This window comes from Hemitrygon akajei, chromosome 31 (assembly GCF_048418815.1).
Source record: "Hemitrygon akajei chromosome 31, sHemAka1.3, whole genome shotgun sequence".
NCBI lineage: Eukaryota > Metazoa > Chordata > Chondrichthyes > Myliobatiformes > Dasyatidae > Hemitrygon > Hemitrygon akajei.
Genome location: NC_133154.1, coordinates 40,340,087 through 40,361,309, shown reverse-complemented (window position 1 = coordinate 40,361,309; position 21,223 = coordinate 40,340,087). Strand labels below are relative to the sequence as shown.

General features: G+C 45.2%; 1 protein-coding gene across 1 annotated transcript in view; it reads left to right on the top strand.

Moving 5' to 3' along the window:
* Positions 1-21,223, top strand: part of LOC140719266 (cytochrome P450 3A29-like) — a 131,471-nt gene that overhangs the window by 51,733 nt on the left and 58,515 nt on the right. Inside the window, exons 3-8 of the mRNA XM_073033771.1 lie at positions 2,686-2,782; positions 4,105-4,157; positions 4,626-4,725; positions 7,418-7,531; positions 13,738-13,826; positions 19,973-20,121. Of these exons, the coding sequence (XP_072889872.1) occupies positions 2,686-2,782; positions 4,105-4,157; positions 4,626-4,725; positions 7,418-7,531; positions 13,738-13,826; positions 19,973-20,121 (602 nt within the window). The remainder of the gene's footprint in view (positions 1-2,685; positions 2,783-4,104; positions 4,158-4,625; positions 4,726-7,417; positions 7,532-13,737; positions 13,827-19,972; positions 20,122-21,223) is intronic.

Sequence of the window (21,223 nt, the reverse complement as noted above, 5' to 3'; positions counted from 1 at the left end):
TCACCCATTCCACTATCCATGGTCAGTGACCAACTAGACTCACATATTCTGCTAACCAGGGCTCAGTGACTGACCACACTCACATATTCCACTAACCAGCGGGTCAGTCACCTACCGCACTCATACATACTGCTAATCAGGGTGTCAGTAACTGACCACACTCACACATTCCGCTAACCAGGGTCAGTGACCAACCACACTCATACATTCTGCTAATCAGAGCTCAGAGACTGACCACACTCACACATTCCACTAACCAGGGCTCAGAGACTGACTACACTCACACATTCCGCTAACCAGGGCTCAGAGACTGACTACACTCACACATTCCGCTGACCCCTGTCAGTGACCAACCACACTCACACTTTCCACTAACCATGGGTCAATGACCAACCACACTCATACATTCTGCTAATCAGAGCTCAGTGACTGACCACACTCATACATTCCGCTAACCAGGGGTCAGTGACTGGCCACACTCACACATTCTGCTAATCAGAGCTCAGAGACTGAGCAGTCTCACAGATTCCGCTAACCTGAGGTCAGTGACTGACCACACTCACACATTCCACTATCCAGGGGTCAGTCACCGACCACACTCACACATTGCACTAACCAGGGGTCAGTGACTGACCACACTCACACATTCCACTAAGCAGGGCTCAGTGACCAACTACACTCACACATTCCACTAATCATGGTCAGTGACTGACCACACTCACACTTTCCACTAACCAGGAGTCAGTGACTGACCACACTCACACATTCCACTATCCAGGGGTCAGTGACTGACCACACTCACACATTCCACTAACCAGGGGTCAGTGACTGACCACACTCACTGATTCCACTAACCAGGGGTCAGTGACTGACCACACTCACACATTCCACTAACCAGGGGTCAGTGACTGACCACACTCACTGATTCCACTAACCAGGGGTCAGTGACTGACCACACTCACACATTGTGCTAATCAGAGCAGGGAATCTGTTTTGGTGCATTACCCTGATGATCTTCTTTTGTCGTCCCTCCCATCAGCCAGACCATCCTCCCCTCCCCGCCATTAAAGTTCCGCTCCCTCAGGAAAGCAGCCAACATAATCAACCCCCCCCAGTCATTCTCTCATCTCCCCCCTCCCCATTGACTAGAAGATGCGAAGGATTGTCTGCACTTGCCACCATATTCAAGGACAGTTTCTATCAAGGTGTTGTTCAATTTTTGATTCTCAATGATGAATTCTTGATCTCTCAGTCGATTCCACCATTGTCCCCTGGAGCCATGAGTTCCACGGATGACTGCCAGCTGATATGGAGCCTCAGAATAAGACCAGATGTCTTCAATTATGAGGAGATGAATTTTATTGAGATTAGATGTCTTATTCACTGGTTCAGTCATATACAGTACTGTACTTTGCACAAGTACAGTATATATAGGCTATGGTGCTACCTAAGATGTTTGCGCATTACTGTAGTAATTTTATGTATTGCACTGTACTGCTGCCATAAAAAAACACAAATTTCATGGCACATGTGGGTGATGATGTGGGTCTCTATAGTGGACTGAGAGTTGGAAGAGGGCAGGGAGAGGGGAACCATGGTTGGGACCTGATGTTGGGACCAACAGCATCCTGATGTAGGTGTTTGTGTTGTCTAAGTGGCCTAAAGCCGTGTGGAGAGCCACTGAGATTGTGTCTGCCATTCACCAAGCACATGTTTTCATCCCCACCACTTTCAGCTCCCTATGCGACTCCCTTGTCCACTCGGGAGATCCCACTTTTTCTGACAGATGGAACGTAGGTGCTCAGCAAAACAGTCTCCCAGTCTACGTTGGATCTCTCCGTTGTACAGTACAGGCCACACCAGGAACACTGGACACAGTAGATAACCCCAACAGACTCACAGGTGAAGTGTCACCTCACCTGGAAGGACTGTTTGGGGCCCTAAATCTACTTCAATTCTACTTCCCATTCCCATTCTGACATGTCAGTCCATGGCCTCCTCTACTGTCATGATGAGACCACACTCAGTTTGGAGCAGCAACACCCTTTATTCCATCTGTGTAGCCTCCAACTGGATGTCATGAAGATTGATTTCTTGAAATTCTGGTAATTGTCCCCCCCACCTTCTTCACCATTCCCCCATTCCCATTTCCCTCACTCACCTTATCTTCTTTCCTGCCCATCACCTCCCTCTGGTGCCCCTCCCTCCATGGCTTCTGTCCTCTCCTATCAGATTCACCCTTCTCCAGCCCTGTATCTTTTTCACCAATTAACTTCCCAGCACTTTGCTTTATCCCTCCTCTCCCGGTTTCACCTCTCACCTACCACCTTGTACTTCTTCTTCCCCTCCCCCCACCTTCTTGCTCTGACTTCTCATCTTTTGTTCCATCCTGATGTAAGTTCTCAGCCAAACTGTAGACTGTTTACTCTTTTCTAAAGATGCTGTGGCCTGAAATGTTGACTGCCTATTTCCCTCTTTAGATGCTGCTTAACTCCAGCAGTTCAGGTGTGTTGTGTACCTGATGTGTGTATGTCGGTGTGTGTATGGTCCTGTGCTGCTGTGATTCTTTTCCATTGTGGCTGTGCATCTGTGAATCTATGCATATGTCAGTAAAGTTGACTTTGACTTCTAAAGTGGCTGGTGAGACATTAATGCACAGTGTCTCGTTCCTCCCTCATGTAACAGATACGCCACCTGGCCTTACAGCACGTTTAAGGAGCTGTGTATTCCTGGACCTTCACCAACTCTGTTCCTTGGATCGATCCCGTACATCTACCGAAAGGTGAGGCACTCAGCAGTAGAGGGATGCCTCAAACATAGTGAGGAACCTTGGAGTGGAAGCATTTGTCCTTGAGACTGTAAGAGGGCTATCATTGTGTAGTGTTACCTCACAGGGAGTGTCAAAGCTGAGAGGGCTTGGAGACACAAGGAGTTGCATTTGGAGCACAATCTGCTGCAGGAACTCAGCAGGTCGAGCAGCATCTGTGGGGAGGGGATGAACAGAAACACTGCATCTGGAGCAAGGGTGGAAACGGGTGAAGTGGAGATGGGCAGTGGAGGGAAAAAAGCCATCAATCACCTCTCAAAACCCTGCTTCCGGAGCAAGGGTGGAAATGGGTGAAGTGGAGATGGGCAGTGGTGAGATACTCAATCGCCTCTCTGACATGTCTCAGCTCTGATTCTCTTTTTGTACTGACCATCGTGTCTCTCTGCTCACCTCAGTCCTGATGCAGGGTTTTGACCCATAATGTGGACATTTCATTTTCTGCCTCACTCTGTTGAGTTCCCCAGTGGATATTCTGAGAGCAGTAGGGAGCTGCTGGATGGAGACATCTGAGAGCTTTCTACACTGATAAAAAATCTCTGTGTGCACACAGAGGGAGAAAAGACTCCAGTGAAAGGCTGTCTCTCCTGTCAAGAACCAGAATCAGAACTTAGGTTTATTATCATTGACATACAGTGGGTCATGAAATTTGCTATTTTGTGACACCTGTACAGCACAAGATATAGAATATTACTATAAGTTACAGTTAAAAATAAGGTGGCCATTATAAATAAAGCAGACTGCACAGACTAGATGGGCAGAAGGGTCTGTTTTAAAGTCAAACTAAATTTATTATCAAAGTACATATATCACCAAGAATATCACCTTGAGATTAATTTTCTTCCAGGCATTTACAGGAAAATATAGAAAATAAAGAATTTATGAAAAACTATACATAAACTAAGGCCAACTGATAGCCACTGTTGAAAAGAAGACAAATAGACTAAATTATAAAAAATATAAATAATACTGAAAACATGAGTTGTGGAGTCCTTGAAAGTGAGTCTGTAGGATGTAGACTCAGTTCACAGGCGTGATGAGTGAAGTTGTCCACAAGGGTTCAGGAGCCTGTTGGTTGGAGGGTAATAACTGTCCCTGATCCTGGTGATGTGGGTTAGTAAGTATTGAGAAGAGAGCATGGCCTGGGTGGTGGGGATCCTTGATGATGGATGCTGCTTTCTTGTCAAGCTCTCCATGTAGGATAGGTTTAGTGGTGGGGAGAGCCATATTGCTCTGTGCTATGTAATCTATTGCTCTATGACTCTTCTCCATTTCTCTAGGATATTCATGTTGTTGACCTGGAATGCTACAACACCTATGGGAATATCTGGGGGTAAGGCAATTTTACTTACTTAACATGAGTGCCTCACCGACAGCAGGAAGATAGCAGGAGACACTCAGTCTGCATTAGAAAGTTGGAATCTAATTGGAGATGAAATCTTGAAGATAGTGAAGCACTTTGATAGAGTTTTGGGAAAAGTAATAGCATTAATCTCAGAGCACTAGGACCATGAAGCATTGTAGCATAATTAGGCCATTTGGCCCATAAAGTGTGCTCTGCTGTTCCATCATGGCTGACTTTTTATCCCTCTCAACTCCATTCTCCTGGCCACAATTATACTTATTTGGGAAAAGAAGTAGGTCACCTGGCCCATCGAGCCTGTTTTGCCATCTAATATGATACGGCTGATCTGATTTTTCCACTTCTCTCTATCCAAGATATCCTGTCACTCACTTGTTTCCTGGGAATGTAACTTACGTGTTTAACCTGTTTTCCTTTATGTTCAAAAACACCCTGCAGGCTGTTCCTTGGACGTGAAGCATTCCTCATGATCACCGATACCGAAATTATCCACAGGGTGTTTATTGAAGAAAAATGTAAAATTTTCACCAACATTAGGGTATGCTAGCACTCTTAATGTGTTCCATGATTGTCTTAGACTATTGACAGTGTTCTGCTGCTGCTATTCCTACAATAAATTCCATTTCCTGAATCTAAAGCATTTATCAACCCTGTGTGGTGAGCAGAAATATTTATTGATTTCCAAGAGGTAAGAAATGGATTTAGAAATTCCAGGAATGGTTTGTGGGGCTTCTTAAAAATGATCAAGTGTAAAATTCAAACCTGATCCAACTTGATGCCAACCAATCCAAATCAAACCTGATCCCAGTCAATCTGAATCAAATTTGACAGCAACCAATCCAAACCTAACTGGTCACAGCCAATCCAACCTCCACCTGACCACAGCCAATGAAAATCCACCCTGACTGCAGCCAATCCAACCTCTACCTGACCACAGCCAATCCAATCTCCGCCTGATCACAGCCAATCTAAACTCAAACTGACCACAGTCAATCTAAACTCAAATTGACCACAGCCAATCCAAATGCACCCTGACCACAGCCAATCAAAATCCACCTAGTGGCCACCTATTTTAATTCCACTTCCCATTCTCATTCCAATCACAGTCCATCCATGGCCTCCTCCACTGTCATGATGACGCCACACTTAGTTTGGAGGAATGACATTCTGTTTGGGTAGCCTCCAACCTGATGGCATAAACTTCAATTGATCTAACTTCCGGTAACGCCTCCCACCCCCACCCCCCACTTCACCATTTCCCATCCCTTTTCCCTCTCTCACCTTATCTCCTTGCCCACCCATCATCTCCCTCTGGCGCTCCTCCCACCTTTTATTTCTTCCACGGCCTTCTGTCTCTTTCACCAATCAACTTGCCAGCTCCTTACTTCATCCCTCCCCCTCCAGTTTTCACCTTGTGTTTCTCTCTCTCCTCCCCTACCTTTTAAATCTACTCCTCAGCTCTTTTTCTCCAGTCCCGCTGAAGAGTTTCGGCCCAAAACGTCAACTGTACTCTTTTCCTGTCCTGCTGAGTTACATAGAGACATAGAAAACCTACAGCACGATACAATCCCTTTGGCCCATAAAGTAGTGCCGAACATGTCCCTACCTCAGAAATTGCTAGGCCTCTATTTTTCTAAGCTCCATGTACCTATCCAAAAGTCTCTTAAAAGACCCTATTGTATCCACCTCCACTACTGCTGCAGGCAGCCCATTCCATGCACTCACCACTCTCTGAGTAAAAAACTTACCCCGACATCTCCTCTGCACCTACTCCCAAGAACCTTAAACCTGTGTCCTCTTGTGGCAACCATTTCAGCCCTGGGAAAAAGCCTCTGACTATCCACACGATCAATGCCTCTCATCATCTTGTACACCTCTATCAGGTCACCTCTCATCCTCCATCGCTCCAAGGAGAAAAGGCCGAGTTCACTCAACCTGTTCTCATAAGGCATGCTCCCCAATCCAAGCAACATCCTTGTAAATCTTCTCTGCACCCTTTCTATGGCTTCCACATCCTTCCTGTAATGAGGTGACCAGAACTGAGCACAGTACTCCAAGTGTGCTCTGACTAGGGTCCTATATAGCTGCAACATTACCTCTCGGCTTCTAAATTCAATTCTATGATCAATGAAGGCCAATACACCATACGCCTTCTTAACCACAGAGTCAACCTGCGCAGCTGCTTTGAGTGTCCTATGGACTTGGAGCCCAAGATCCCTCTGACCCTCCACACTGTCAAGAGTCTTACCATTAATACTATATTCTGCCATCATATTTGACCTACCAAAATGAACCACTTCACACTTATCTGGGTTGAGCTCCATCTGCCACTTCTCAGCCCAGTTTTGCATCCTATCAATGTCCCGCTATAACCTCTGACAGCCCTCCACACTATCCACAACACCTCCAACCTTTCTGTTATCAGCAAACTCACTAACCCATCCCTTCATTTCCTCATCCAGGTCATTTATAAAAATCACGAAGTGTAAGGGTCTCAGAACAGATCCCTGAGGCTCTCCACTGGTGCAAAATATGACCTCCACCTCCACCTCCACCTCCATGCAAAATATGACCCTTCTACAACCACTCTTTGCCTTCTGTTGGCAAGCCAGTTCTGGATCCACAAATCAATGTCCCCTTGGATCCCATGCCTCCTTACTTTCTAAGTAAGCCTTGCATGGGGTACCTTGTCAAATGCCTTGCTGAAATACATATACACTACATCTACGGCTCTACCTTCATCAATGTGTTTAGTCACATCCTCAAAAAATTCAATCAGGCTCGTAAGGCATGACCTACCCTTCACAAAGCCAAGCTGACTATTCCTTATCATATTATGCCTCTCCAAATGTTCATAAATCCCACCTCTCAGGAGCTTCTCCATCATTTTTTGTGTGTTGCTCAGATTTCCAGAATCTGCAGATTTTCTCTTGTTTGTGATTAAGGCCGAGACCTTTCATCAGGAATGCGTCAGTGGGATCAGTGTAGACAGATCCTGGCCAGTCTGCAAGGACGTGGAATGTGGAAAGGCCTATTTCTCTGTGAGGTGATTCTATCACTGAATGCCAATATCATTACCAGCACTTTGTTGGGTCTGAAGAATTTTGTGATATTCTGAGGTTATGAAAGGTTCTATTTTTGATATTGACATTATGAGTGGTGATCTTGCTGGCCTGCTGAGTCATAGGTAGTGCATGTACCAGCCTCATTTATTTTTCATATTTCCCCAGGGACACCGATCACAGTATCCATTCTGCGAGAGTTTCTTCCAGGCAGATGAGAACGAGCAGCAGAGACTGCACCAGGTCCTCTCTCCAGCCTTTGGGGCTGTACAGCTAAAACAGGTCTTGTGTCACCTCCCTCCCTCCCAATTGTGGCTCCTTTCTCTCTGCATCCATTATCCTCTGATCGACGTATAACTAGAGGATCATGGATATAGAAGGTAGAACGATAGCATAGTGGTTAGCACAATGCTTACAGTACCGAAAACGGGTTCAATTCCAGCCACTGTCTGAAAGCAGTTTTTATGTCCCTCATGACCATGTGGTTTTCCTTTGGGTGATTCAGTTTCCTCCTGCTTTTCAAACATGTACGTGTTAGCAGATTAATTCGTCACATGGGCAGCATGGGCTCATTAGGCTGAAAGTGCAGGTTACTGCACAGTATTACTGAATAAAAACAACCATTTGCCAACTGAGTCTGCTCTATTATACAACCATAGATGATCTCGCTTCAACTCTATTCTCTCTATCCCATAAGCCCCTTCCCAAACAAGAAACTATCAATGTTTACCTTAAATAAACGCGTCTACCTTATTGTCACAAGTACCAAGGTACGGTGAAAAACTTTGCTTTGTATGCCGATCACTTCAGATCATACAGATCGATTCATCACATTGGGACATCATGGGGAAAGCAATAAGGAGATGCAGCATGAAGTGTTACAGTTCCCGAAAGGTCAGTGCAGGACCTCAACGAGGTCGATTGTGAGGTCAAGTGTCCATCTTATTGTACTATGAGACTACTCAATACTCTTTTAATGGTGGGATAGAAGCTATTGGTCTACAGTGGATGTAATCTCACTGGCTCTCTACTTGTACCTAGACCATCTGGGCAACAGCAATACCTACACCGGGCTGTTGGCTTTAATTACAGCTCAGTGTTCCACAAGATCATCCCCTCAGTAGTAATCAACAAGTTTTGGAGAAGCAAGTCGGAGGAGCAGAACAGGAGTGCGGTGGGAGCCATTTTGATATTTTCTTATTCTCTTTGGAGTTAAGAGAGGCGGGTCTGCACAGGCGTGTGACATCGGGCAGTGAAGCGGGGAAGATTTAAAAAGGACACAGCCTTAAACAGCAGGCAGCGTCGTTTGCGGGCAGTAGAGTGAGCTGGAAGCAGAGTGTAGGCTTAAGGGCTTTGGCTCAATGGGCTTAGGTGGAAACGGGCAAGGCCAGGTAGGTTTAGGTTTCAGTTTTTCCTGTTATTTGAGGAATGGGGGAATTATGAGTGTCAGGGCAGCTTGTTGTTCTCGGAGTCAGATGTGGGAGATCCTGGAGTCTCCTAGCCTCCCGGACATCCACATCTGCACCAGGTGCGCCGAGCTGCAGCTCCTAAGGGACCGTGTTAGGGAACTGGAGCTGCAGCTCGATGACCTTCGTCTGGTCAGGGAGAGAGAGGAGTTGATAGAGAGGAGTTACAGGCAGGTGGTCACACCAGGGCCACGGGAGGCAAACAGGTGGGTCAGGGTTAGGAGAGGGAAGGGGAAGAGTCAGGTACTAGAGAGTACCCCAGTGGCTGTACCCCTTGACAATAAGTACTCATGTTTGAGTACTGTTGGGGGGGGGACAGCCTACCTGGGGGAAGCGACAGTGGCCACGCCTCCGGCACAGAGTCCGGCCCTGTAGCTCAGAAGGGTAGGGAAAGGAAGAGGAAGGCAGTAGTAATAGGGGACTCAATAGTTAGGGGATCAGATAGGCGATTCTGTGGATACAGTCAGGAGACCCGGATGGTAGTTTGCCTCCCTGGTGCCAGGGTCCGGGATGTTTCTGCTCGCGTCCAAAGTATCCTGAAGTGGGAGGGTGAGGAGCCAGAGGTCGTGGTACATGTAGGTACCAATGACATAGGTAGGAAAAGGGAAGAGGTCCTGAAAGGAGAATATAGGGAGTTAGGAAGGAAGTTGAGAAGAAGGACCACAAAGGTAGTAATCTCGGGATTACTGTCTGTGCCACGCGACAGTGAGAGTAGGAATGGAATGAGGTGGAGGATAAATGCGTGGCTGAGGGATTGGAGCAGGGGGCAGGGATTCAAGTTTCTGGATCATTGAGACCTCTTTTGGGGCAGGTGTGAGCTGTACAAAAAGGATGGGTTACACTTGAATCCTAGGGGGATCCAATATCCTGGTGGGAAGGTTTAATAGAGCTGTCAGGGAGTGTTTAAACTAATTTGGCAGGGGGATGTGAACCAGAATGATGGAGCAGAGGAGAGGGAAAACAGAAATAGTTCTAAGGTAGTGAGCAGTAAGGATGTCAGGAAGGACGGGTGATGGAGCAAATTTGCAGCCATTGGGATGAGCTGCAGTGCAATAAAGTTGCAGTGAAATCAATGCAAAATGTACCAAATACTTGGCTTAAGGTGTTATACTTAAGTGCACGCAGCATAAGGAATAAGGTGGATGATCTTGTTGTACAGCTACAGATTGGCAGGTATGATATTGTGGCCATCTCTGAGACGTGGCTAAAGGATGCATGTCTTTGGGAGCTGAACGTTCAAGGATACACGGTGTATCGTAAGGATAGGCAGGTAGGTAGAGGGGGTGGCATGGCTTTAATGGTAAGAAATGATATTAAATCGTTAGAAAGAGTTGACATAGGATTGGAATGTACAGAATCTTTATGGGTTGAGCTAAGAAATCGCAGGGGTAAAAGGACCCTGATGGCAGTTATCTACAGGCCTCCAAACAGCTGCAGTGATGTGGACTACAAATTACAACAGGAAATAGAAAAGGCTTACCAGAAGGACAGTGTTATGATAATTGTAGGGGATTTTAACATGCAAGTGGATTGGGAAAATCAGGTCGGCTCTGGATCTCAAGAGAGAGAATTTGTAGAATGTCTACGAGATGGCTTTTTAGAACAGCTTGTTGTTGAGCCCACTAGGGGATCGGCTGTACTGGATTGGGTATTGTGTAATGAACCAGAGGTGATTAGAGAGATGGAAGTGAGGAACCCTTAGGAGGCAGTGATCACAACATGATTGAGTTCACTGTGGAACTGGCCAAGGTTGACTGGAAAGGGACACTAGCGGGAAGGACGGCAGAGCAGCAGTGGCTGGAGCCTATGCGAGAAGTGAGGAAGGTGCAAGACAGATATATTCCAAAGAAGAAGAAATTTTCGAATGGAAAAGGATGCAGCCGTGGCTGACAAGAGAAGTCAAAGCCAAAGTAAAAGCAAAGCAGAGGGCATACAAGGAAGCAAAAATTTGTGGAAGACAGAGGATTGGAAAGTTTTTAAAAGCTTACAAAAGGAAACTAAGAAGGTCATTAAGAGGGAAAAGATGAACTATGAAAGGAAGCTAGCAAATAATATCAAAGAGGATACTAAAAGCTTTTTCAAGTATATAAAGAGTAAAAGACAGGTGAGAGTAGATATAGGACCAATAGAAAATGATGCTGGAGAAATTGTAAAAGGAGATAAGGAGATGGTGGAGGAACTGAACGAGTATTTTGCATCAGTCTTCACTGAGGAAGACATCAGCAGTATACTGGACATTCAAGGGTGTCAGGGAAGAGAAATATGCGCAGTCACAATTATGACAGAGAAAGTACTCAGGATGCTGAATAGTCTAGGGGTAGATAAATCTCCTGGACCAGATGGAATACACCCTCATGTTCTGAAGGAAGTGGCAGTGGAGATTGCAGAGGCATTAGCAATGATCTTTCAAAAGTCAATAGATTCTGGCCTGGTTCCGGAGGACTGGAAGATTGCAAATGTCACTCAACTATTTAAGAAGGGGGCAAGGAAGCAAAAAGGAAATTATAGACCTGTTAGCTTGACATCAGTGGTTGGGAAGTTGTTGGAGTCAATTGTCAAGGATGAGGTTACGGAGTAACTGGAGGCATATGACAAGACAGGCCGAACTCAGCATGGTTTCCTTAAAGGAAAATCCTGCCCGACAAACCCATTGAAATTTTTTGAGGAAATTACAAGTAGGCTCGACAAGGGAGATGTAGTGGATGTTGTGTATTTGGATTTTCAGAAGGCCTTTGACAAGGTGCTGCACATGAGGCTGCTAAACAAGATAAGAGCCCATGGAATTACGGGAAAGTTACATATGTGGATAGAGCGTTGGTTGATTGGCAGGAAACAGAGAGTGGGAATAAAGGGATCCCATTCTGGTTGGCTGCCGGTTACCAGTGGTCCACAGACGTCCGTGTTGGGGCCGCTTCTTTTTACGTTGTATATCAATGATTTGGATTATGGAATAGATGGCTTTGTGGCTAAGTTTGCTGATGATACAAAGATAGGTAGAGGGGTCGGTAGTGCTGTGGAAACAGAGAATCTGCAGAGAGACTTGGATAGATTGGGGGAATGGGCAAAGAAATGGCAAATGAATTACAATGTCAGAAAGTGTACGGTCATGCACTTTGGTAGAAGAAATAAACGGAGAGACTATTATTTAAATGGGGAGAGAATTCAAAGTTCTGAGATGCAACGGGACTTGGGAGTCCTTGTGCAGGATACCCTTAAGGTTAACCTCCAGGTTGAGTCGGTGGTGAAGAAGGCGAATGCAATGTTGGCATTCATTTCTAGAGGAATAGAGTATAGGAGCAGGGATGTGATGTTGAGGCTCTATAAGGCACTGATAAGACCTCACTTGGAATACTGTGTGCAGTTTTGGGCTCCTTATTTAAGAAAGGATGTGCTGACGTTGGAGAGGGTTCAGAGAAGATTCACTAGAATGATTCCGGGAATGAGAGGGTTAACATATGAGGAACATTTGACCGCTCTTGGCCTGTACTCCTTGGAGTTTAGAAGAATGATGGGGGACCTCATAGAAACATTTTGAATGTTGAAAGGCATGGACAGAGTGGATGTGGCAAAGTTGTTTCCCATGGTGGGGGGAGTCTAGTACGAGAGGACATGACGAGAGGGTGGTGAATCTATGGAATTTGTTGCCACGGGTGGCAGTGGAGGCCAGGTCACTGGGTGTATTTAAGGCAAAGATTGATTGGTATCTGAGTAGTCAGGGCATCAAAGGTTATGGTGAGAAGGTGGGGGAATGGGACTAAAGGGGAGATTGGATCAGCTCATGATGAAATGACAGAGCAGACTTGATGGGCCAAATGGCTGACTTCTGCTCCTTTGTCTTATGGTCTTCAAATCCTGGGCCTCTGCACCTCCTCCTGCAACTGAATCCTTGACTTCCTCATTGGGCAATCACAGTATATGCAGATTGGGAACATCTCCTCTTTACTGACAATCAACATCAACTTCCCTCAAGGATGCCTGCATGGCCTTCGGCTTGGCTTTCTCTACACTCATGACTCTGTGGCTAGGCACAGGTCAAATGCCATTGATGACACAGCAGTTATTGGCAGAATCTCAGATGGTTACAAGTGAGATAGATCAGCTGGTTCAATGATGTCACAACCAAAACCTTGCAAAGATTGTCAACTTCAGGATGAAGAAGTTGAGGGAAAACCCACCAGTTCTCGCTGAAAGATCAGCAATGGAAAGCGTGAACAGGTTCAAGTTCAACATCTCTGAAAATCTATTCCAAGCCCAACAGATTGACGCAATTACAAAGAAGGCATGACAGCAGCAATATTTCATTGGGAGTTTGAGGAGACGTGGTACTGTATGTCACAAAGACTCTAGGAAACTTCTACAGATGCACTGAGGAGAGCATTCTACTGGTTGCATCACTCTCTGTTGTGGAGGGGCCAGTACACAGCATCAGAAAAGCTGCAGAACATTGCAAACAGCCAGCTCCATCATGGACATCTGCCTCCCTGCAATTGAGGCCATTGTCTAAGACAATGCCTCAACAAAGGTGGATTCGTTGTTCAGCACCCCTATCACCTCGGATGTGCCCTCTTCTCAACAGAGTGGAGGTACAGGAGCCTGAAGACCCTCACTCAATGTTTTAGGAACAGCTTCCTCCCTTTCACCACCAGATTTCTGAATGGCCAATGAACCCATGAACACTAACTTGCTTTTTGGTGTTCTTTATTGTACAGCTTATTTAATTGAGGTTTCATATATATTTCTAATTGTGGTTTACAGTTTTTTGTGTACTGCTGCTGCAAAACATCAACTTCCACGACACATGCCTGTGATTTGATGAGCTTTCAAACTTTTGTATCTTCTACTTGATGGAACAGAGAAGGGAGAATGTCCAGGATGGTGGGGTCTTTGATTATATTGGCAGTGAGAAGAGTCCATGGGGAGGAGGATGATTTTGTTTTTTATTTGACACTTAAGGACAGAATGAAGACTTGTGCTATACAAGTGCAAGTGTTCTCACCTTGTGGGTGGCTCTTTGCTTTTCAGATGTTCCCTATTGTAGTTTCAAGCGCTAACGATCTTGTTGCTGAATTTGGAAAATTCCACCAAGAGGGCAAGGATGTTGTGGTGAGAGAGTGAGTACAGTTCACTGCTGGGCCTGGCTTGATAGATCACTGTATTACATAAAACATAAAGCAGGAACAGGCCATCATGTTTGTGCTGAACACAATGCCGAATTAAACTAAATCTCCTCTGCCTGCACATGATCCATATCCCACTATTCTCTGCATATCCTCTGCCTGTCCAAAAACCTCTTTAATACCATTATCATATTGGCTTCTTCCACCATCCTTCAGTGCATTCCAGCCACCCATCACTCTTTTGCAAAAAGTAATTGCCCGCACATCTCTTTTAAACTTCCCACACCCTCTCCTTAAAACCACGTGCCCTATATTGTGACTCCTCTCTCCTGCAGAGGAAGATTCTGGCTGTCTATCCTCTCAATGTAAGCCATTTCATAGGCCTACAATGACAACAAAGAGTTAAGTCATGAGGAGTAAATTTACCAACCAATCCATCAAAGGGCAAAGGTCAAAAGTTCATTTATTATCAAAGTGTACAACTCTGAAATTCTTCTTTGGTACAGGAACGTGTGAGCTGACGAAGTTGGGTTAAAATCTTTCCCGAAGTGTGAGAAGTCAGGGTTATAGATTTATAGCAGTACTTGATATCACTCAATTGGAATAATTGTTCTTCTAAGGGATTTAGATCAAAGCAAGGGGCTGAGAGTGAAGGAGTAAGGAATCTCGGGGAGAAGCCATTTTTTTTACCTGCTTGGGGAAAAAAGGCTAGACTGCGCAGGCACGTGACGTAGAGCGCCAAAGGTTTAAAAAGGAAAGAAATTTTGAACTGTCTCTTTTATATTGGAGCAAGAGGCTGAGAGTGAAGGAGTAAGGAATCTCGGAGAGAAGCCATTTTTTGTTACCTGTTCGGGGAAAAGAGGCTAGACTGCGCAGGCGCGTGACATTGAGCACCAAAGGTTTAAAAAAGCGACCACCATATATAGCGGGCAGCGGAGTAAGAGGAAGCAGAGTGGGACGGCTTTGGCTCAACAGGCTTCAGCGGGAACAGGCAGAGGCGAGGGTAGATTCCGGTAAGTTCTGCTTTGTTTGTTTAGAATAGAGAGAATGCCAGGCAGGATATGGGAAGTCAGGGTGTCCCTGACAATGACACCTGCAAGAAGTACATCCAGCTGCAGCTCCTAACAAATCGCATTAGGGAACTGGAGCAGAAGCTGGATGACCTCTGGATCATTTGGGAGAATGAGGAGTTTATAGATAGTAGTTTCAGGGAGGTAGTTAAGCCAAAGGAGCAGGGCACAGGTAATTGGGTTACCGTCAGGCGAGGGAAGGGGAAAGGGCAGGTAGAGCAGGGCTCCCCTGTGGCCATTCCCCTCAACAAGTATACTGATTTGGATACGTTTGGGGGGGATGACTTACCTGGGACAAGCTGCAGCAGCTGAATCTCTGGCACTGAGTCTGGTTCTGCAGTGCAGAAGGGAGGGAGGAAGAAGAGGAGAGCGGTAGTGATAGGGGACTCGATAGTTAGAGGTACAGACAGGAGGTTCTGTGGTCGTGACAGAGAACTGGATGGTTTGTTGCCTCCCGGGTGTCAGGGTCAGGGATGTCTCTGATCGCATGCACAGCATTCTGAAATGGGAGGGTGAGCAGCCAGATGTCATGGTACACATCGGTACCAATGACGTAGGAAGAAAGAGTGAGTAGGTCCTGAAGAGTGAGTATAGAGAGCTTGGTAGGAAGTTAAAAAGCAGGACCTCGAGTGTGGTAATCTCAGGATTGCTACCTGTGCCACGTGCCAGTGAGGGTAAGAATAGGATGCTCTGGAAGATGAACATGCGGCTGAGGAACTGGTGTAGGGGCAGGGTTTCACATTTCAGGATCATTGGGACCTCTTCTGGGGCAGGTGGGACCTATACAAGAGAGACAGGTTACACCTGAACTACAGGGGGACCAATATCCTTGCAGGGAGATTTGTTAGTGCTATTGGGGAGGGTTTAAACTAGAATTGCAGGGGGATGGGAACCAGAGTGACAGAGCAGATAGTGGAGCGGGCCTGAAAATAAATGATGTTAAATGTTCATGCAAAGTCACAAACAGAAGGTTTGTGTGTGGTGGTAATAATCTTCGGAGGTGTGTCTATTTCAATGGGAGGAGTATTGTGGGGAAGGCAGAAGAGCTGAGGGCTTGGATTGACACGTGGAATTATGACATTGTAACCATTAGTGAAACTTGGCTACAGGAGGGGCAGGACTGGCAGCTTAATGGCAGACGTGATAGAGGCAGAGGGATGAAGGGTGGGAGGGGTGGCATTGCTAGTCAGGGAAAATGTTACAGCAGTGCTCAAGCAGGAAAGATTAGAGGGCTTATCTACCGAAGCCATAGTTAGTCTTGTGAGACCATGGATTTGTGCCTTGGAAGGTTTCCAGGGTGCAGGCCTGGGCAGGGTTGTATGGGAGACCGGCAGTTTCCCAAGCTGCAAGCTTTCCCTCTCCACACCACCGAGGGAAAGGCACTAAGACCCAAGCAACTTGGCACCGGTGTCATCGCAGAACAATGTGTTGTTAAGTGCCTTGCTCAAGGCCTCAGCTGAGACTCGAACCAGTGACCTTCAGATCACTAGACCGATGCCTTATCCACTAGGCGTCAACACAATAGTCAGCGAGAATTGGAGGAGCAAATCTGCAGAGAGATAGCAGACAACTGCAGGAAACATAAAGTTGTGATAGTAGGGGATTTTAATTTTCCACACATTGATTGGGACTCCCATATTGTTAAAGGTCTAGATGGGTTAGAGTTTGTGAAATGTGTTCAGGAAAGTTTTCTAGATCAATATATAGATATACCAACTAGGGAGGATGCAATATTAGATCTCCTATTAGGAAATGAGTTAAGACAGGTGATGGAAGTGTGTGTAGGGGAACACTTTGGTTCCAGTGATCATAACGTCATTAGTTTCAACTTGATCATGGATAAAGATAGATCTGGTCCTCGGGCTGAAGTTCTAAACTGGAAAAAGGCCAAATTTGAAGAAATGAGAAAGGATCTAAAAAGCGTAGATTAGGACAGGTTGTTCTCTGGCAAGGATGTGATTGGTAAGTGGGAGGCCTTCAAAGGAGAAATTTTGAGAGTGCAAAGTTTGTATGTTCCGGTCAGGGTTAAAGGCAAAATGAATAAGAATAAGGAACCTTGGTTCTCAAGGGATAATGGAACTCTGATGAAGAAGAAGAGAGAGATGTATAACATGTATAGGCAACAGGGAGCAAATAAGGTGCTTGAGGAATATAAAAGTGCAAAAAAAACTTAAGAAAGAAATCAGGAGGGCTAAAAGAAGACATGAGGTTGCTTTGGCAGTCAAGGTGAAGGATAATCCAAAGAGCTTTGACAGGTATATTAAGAGCAAAAGGATAGTAAGGGATAAAATTGGTCCTCTTGAGTGGTCAACTATGTATGGAACCAAAAGAAATGGGGTAGATCTTAAATTGTTTTTTTGTGCCTGTATTTATTAAGGAAACTAGCATGGAGTCTATGAAAATAAGGCAAACAGGTAGTGAGGTCATGGAACCTATACAGATTGAAGAGGAAGAGGTATTTGCTATCTTGAAGTAAATCAGAGTAGATAAATCCACAGAACCTGACAGGGTATTCACTCGGACCTTGAAGGAGACTAGTGTTGAAATTTCAGGGGCCCTGGCAGATATATTTAAAATGTCGGTATCTACAGGTAAGGTACCAGAGGATTGGAGAATAGTTCATGTTGTTCCGTTGTTTAAAAAAGGCTGTAAAAGTAATCCGGGAAATTATAGGCCGGTAAGTTTGACGTCAGTAGTAGGTAAATTATTGGAAGGAGTACTAAGGGATAGGATCTCCAAGTATTTGGATAGACAGGGACTTATTAGGGAGAGTCAACATTGCTTTGTGCATGGTAGGTCATATTTAACCAATCTATTAGAGTTTTTCGAGGAGGTTACCAGGAAAGTGGATGAAAGGAAGGCAGTGGATTTTGTCTACATGGACTTCAGTAAGGCCTTTGACAAGGTCCCGCATGGGATGTTAGTTAGGAAGATTCAGTCACTAGGGATATATGGTGAGGTAGTAAATTGGATTAGACATTGGCTCAATGGTAGAAGCCAGAGAGTGGTAGTGGAGGATTGCTTCTCTGAGTGGAGGCTGGTGACTAGCGGTGTGCCACAGGGATCAGTGCTGGGTCCATTGTTATTTGTCATCTATATCAATGATCTGGATGATAATGTGGTAAATTGGATCAGCAAATTTGCTGATGATACAAAGTTTGGAGGTGTAGTGGACAGTGAGGAAGGTTTTCAAAGCTTGCAGAGGGATTTGGATCAGTTGGAAAAATGGGCTAAAAAATGGCAGATGGAGTTTAATGCAGACAAGTGTGAGGTATTGCACTTTGGAAGGACAAACCAAGGTAGAACATACAAGGTAAATGGTAGAAACAAACTGGATGAACTCAGCAGACCCCTCTGATGAAGGGTCTTGGCCTGAAACGTTGACTGCTCATTTCAACAGATGCTGCCCGACCTGCTGAGTTCATCCAGCTTGTTTGTACATGTTGATTTGACCACAGCATCTGCAGTGTACTTTGTGTTAGGTAAATGGTAGGACACTGAGGAGTGCAGTAGAACAGTGGGATCTAGGCATACAGATACAAAATTCACTAAAGTGGCATCACAAGTAGATAGGGTCATATAGAGAGCTTTTGGTACATTGGCCTTTATAAATCAAAGTATTGAGTATAAGAGTTGGAATGTTATGATGAGGTTGTATAAGGCATCGGTGAGGCCGAATTTGGAGTATTGTGTGCAGTTTTGGTCACCAAATTACAGGAAGGATATTAATAAGGTTGAAAGAGTGCAGAGAAGGTTTACAAGGATGTTGCCGGGACTTGAGAAACTGAGTTACAGAGAGAGGTTGAATAGGTTAGGACTTTATTTCCTGGAGCGTAGAAGAATGAGAGGTGATTTGATAGAAGTATATAAAATTATGATGGTTATAGACAGAGTGAATGCAAGCAGGCTTTTTCCACTAAGGCCAGGGAAGAAAAATACCCAGAGGACATGGGTTAAGGGTGAAGGGGGAAAAATTTAAAGGGAAGATTGGGGGGCTTCTTCACGCAGAGAGTGGTGGGAGTGTGGAATGAGCTGCCAGATGAAGTGGTAAATGCAGGCTCACTTCTAACATTTAAGAAAAACTTGGACAGGTACATGGATGAGAGGGGTATGGAGGGATATGGTCCAGGTGCAGGTCAGTGGAACTAGGTAGAAAAATGGTTCGGCACAGCCAAGAAGGGCCAAAGGGCCTTTTTCTGTTCTGTAATGTTCTGTGGATCTATGGATTATCTATTAGTGGGTCCACAGGTGGCTGTAGAGGTCACCTGTGCAGAAACAGGCCCTTTGGTTCAACTTATCCATGCTGATGAAATTGCCTTCCTGAACTAGTTCCGTTTGCTTGCGTTTGACCCACAACTCTAAACCTTTCTTATTCAAGTACTTGTCCAAATATCTTATAATTGTATCCACTCCTATGCCCATCACTCTCTGTGTGAAGAAGTTGCCCCTCAAGTACATTTTAAATCCTTCCCCTTTCACCTATTCCCTCTAGTTCTGATTCCTTTTCCTTAGCAAGAAAGAGTGTGTTCATTCACCCTATCTATGTCTCACATGAGACACCTCTATTAGGTCAATAATCTGACAGATCATTCCAAATTCCAACCACAATTAGATGAGAAAAATTCTTCCTCCGATCCCCTCTAAACTTCTTAGCCATAAACAAAACATAGAAGCAGAATTAGGCCATTTGGCCCATCAAGTCTGCTTGGCCATTTAATCATGACTGGTTTATTTTCCCTCTCAACCCATATTTCTGCCTTCTCCCTATGAACTTTGAAGCCATTACTAATCCAGAACCTATCAACCTCCACTTTAAATATACCCAATGACTTGGCTTCCACAGCCATCTGTGATAATGAATTCTACAGATTCACACCCTCTGTCTGAAGAAATCTTTCCTCATTCCTGTTCTAAATGGATGTACTTCTGTCTGACGTTGTCCCCTCTGGTTTTAGACTCCCCTTCTATTGGAAACGCTCTCCTTATGCAGTAGGCTGTAGTCTTTTTTTTGTGAAGGCATGGGTGGGCAGTCAGTGTTAATCTTTGATGTTTTGGATTCTTTACTTCAAGGTTATTTGCTCAGTACACTCGAAATGCCCTTATGATGTCAGTGTTCAACCAGGACATAACCAAGAAGGACTTAAGGAATGATATATTCATTAATCACTGGAACCTCCTCCTTCAGGCCTACAGCAGATACTCCATCATTTCCACTACATGTGGGTAATGTATATAGGGAGTAGCTAGTGGCTAAGAAACAAACTGCGGTGTCTATTTGATGTTGGATCAATGACATAGAGTCATAGAGAACTCCAACACAGAAACAGGCCCTTTGGCCCATCTAGTCCATGCCAAACTGTTATGGCCCTGGTCCCATCAACCAGTTCCTGGATTGTAGCCCTACATAATGCTAGTCATGAGTAGAGGGATGGCCTATCATGGGAGTTATTGCCCCTTTGGAAGGTGGCCTTCTTGAATGGCTGAGGTCCTTCTGGTGAAGATCTGAGAGGGTAGTCATTGTTAGCCACACAGCTGCCAGATTGGACTCTCACACAGGTCAGTCCAGCTAAGATGCTGATACATCCAGATGGGTCCTTTATAACAAGCCAGCAGGTCAATTGCTTTTGAATCCTGATTTAATCCACCAAATTTATGTTCTCCATCAGACCATTGGTCTGTTCTATGCATTACCAGCCAATAAGATAACCACGTTTCTGGGCCTTGCGGCTTTCTGGGATTTGTCTCTCACTCCAGAGCACGGAGCACAAGAACCTTGGCTGACATCCAGGTGTGGTGCTGTGCGAAGCAACGCACTCTGTAATAATGGTAGTGTGGACTCAAGTGGAGTCGATTTGGAGAGGTTGTAAACAGCTCCTTCAGCAACAAAATCTAGGCCTGGAGCAATTTTGTGGCAGCAGGGGCCTGGGTCCTACTGCAAGGTTCGGACAATTTTAACACCAGCCCAGATAGTCTGGGGGCTTCTTTCTCCAAAACATTAAGGTTGTGAGACTGTCCCCGGCTGCTGTGCTTCATAACTGTGAACTTCGCAGTGACTTTACCCCACTAATATGATGAACTGAATACAGAGGCTTTGGGCCTACTCCAGGGATTTGGAGCTAAGGACTTGGTTTGGTTTGGAATGCTGTTGTTGTTGCTCACTTTTATTGTTTGCATTATTTGTTTTGCTTTTTTCCCCTCTTTCTCCTTGGGCACTGGGGTTGGGGGGGGGGTGGGTGGTGGAGGTTGGTCCTATTTTTAAAAATTGGGTTCTTTTAGGTTCCTTGCTTTGCGACTGCCTGGGAGCAAAAAAATCTGAGGGTT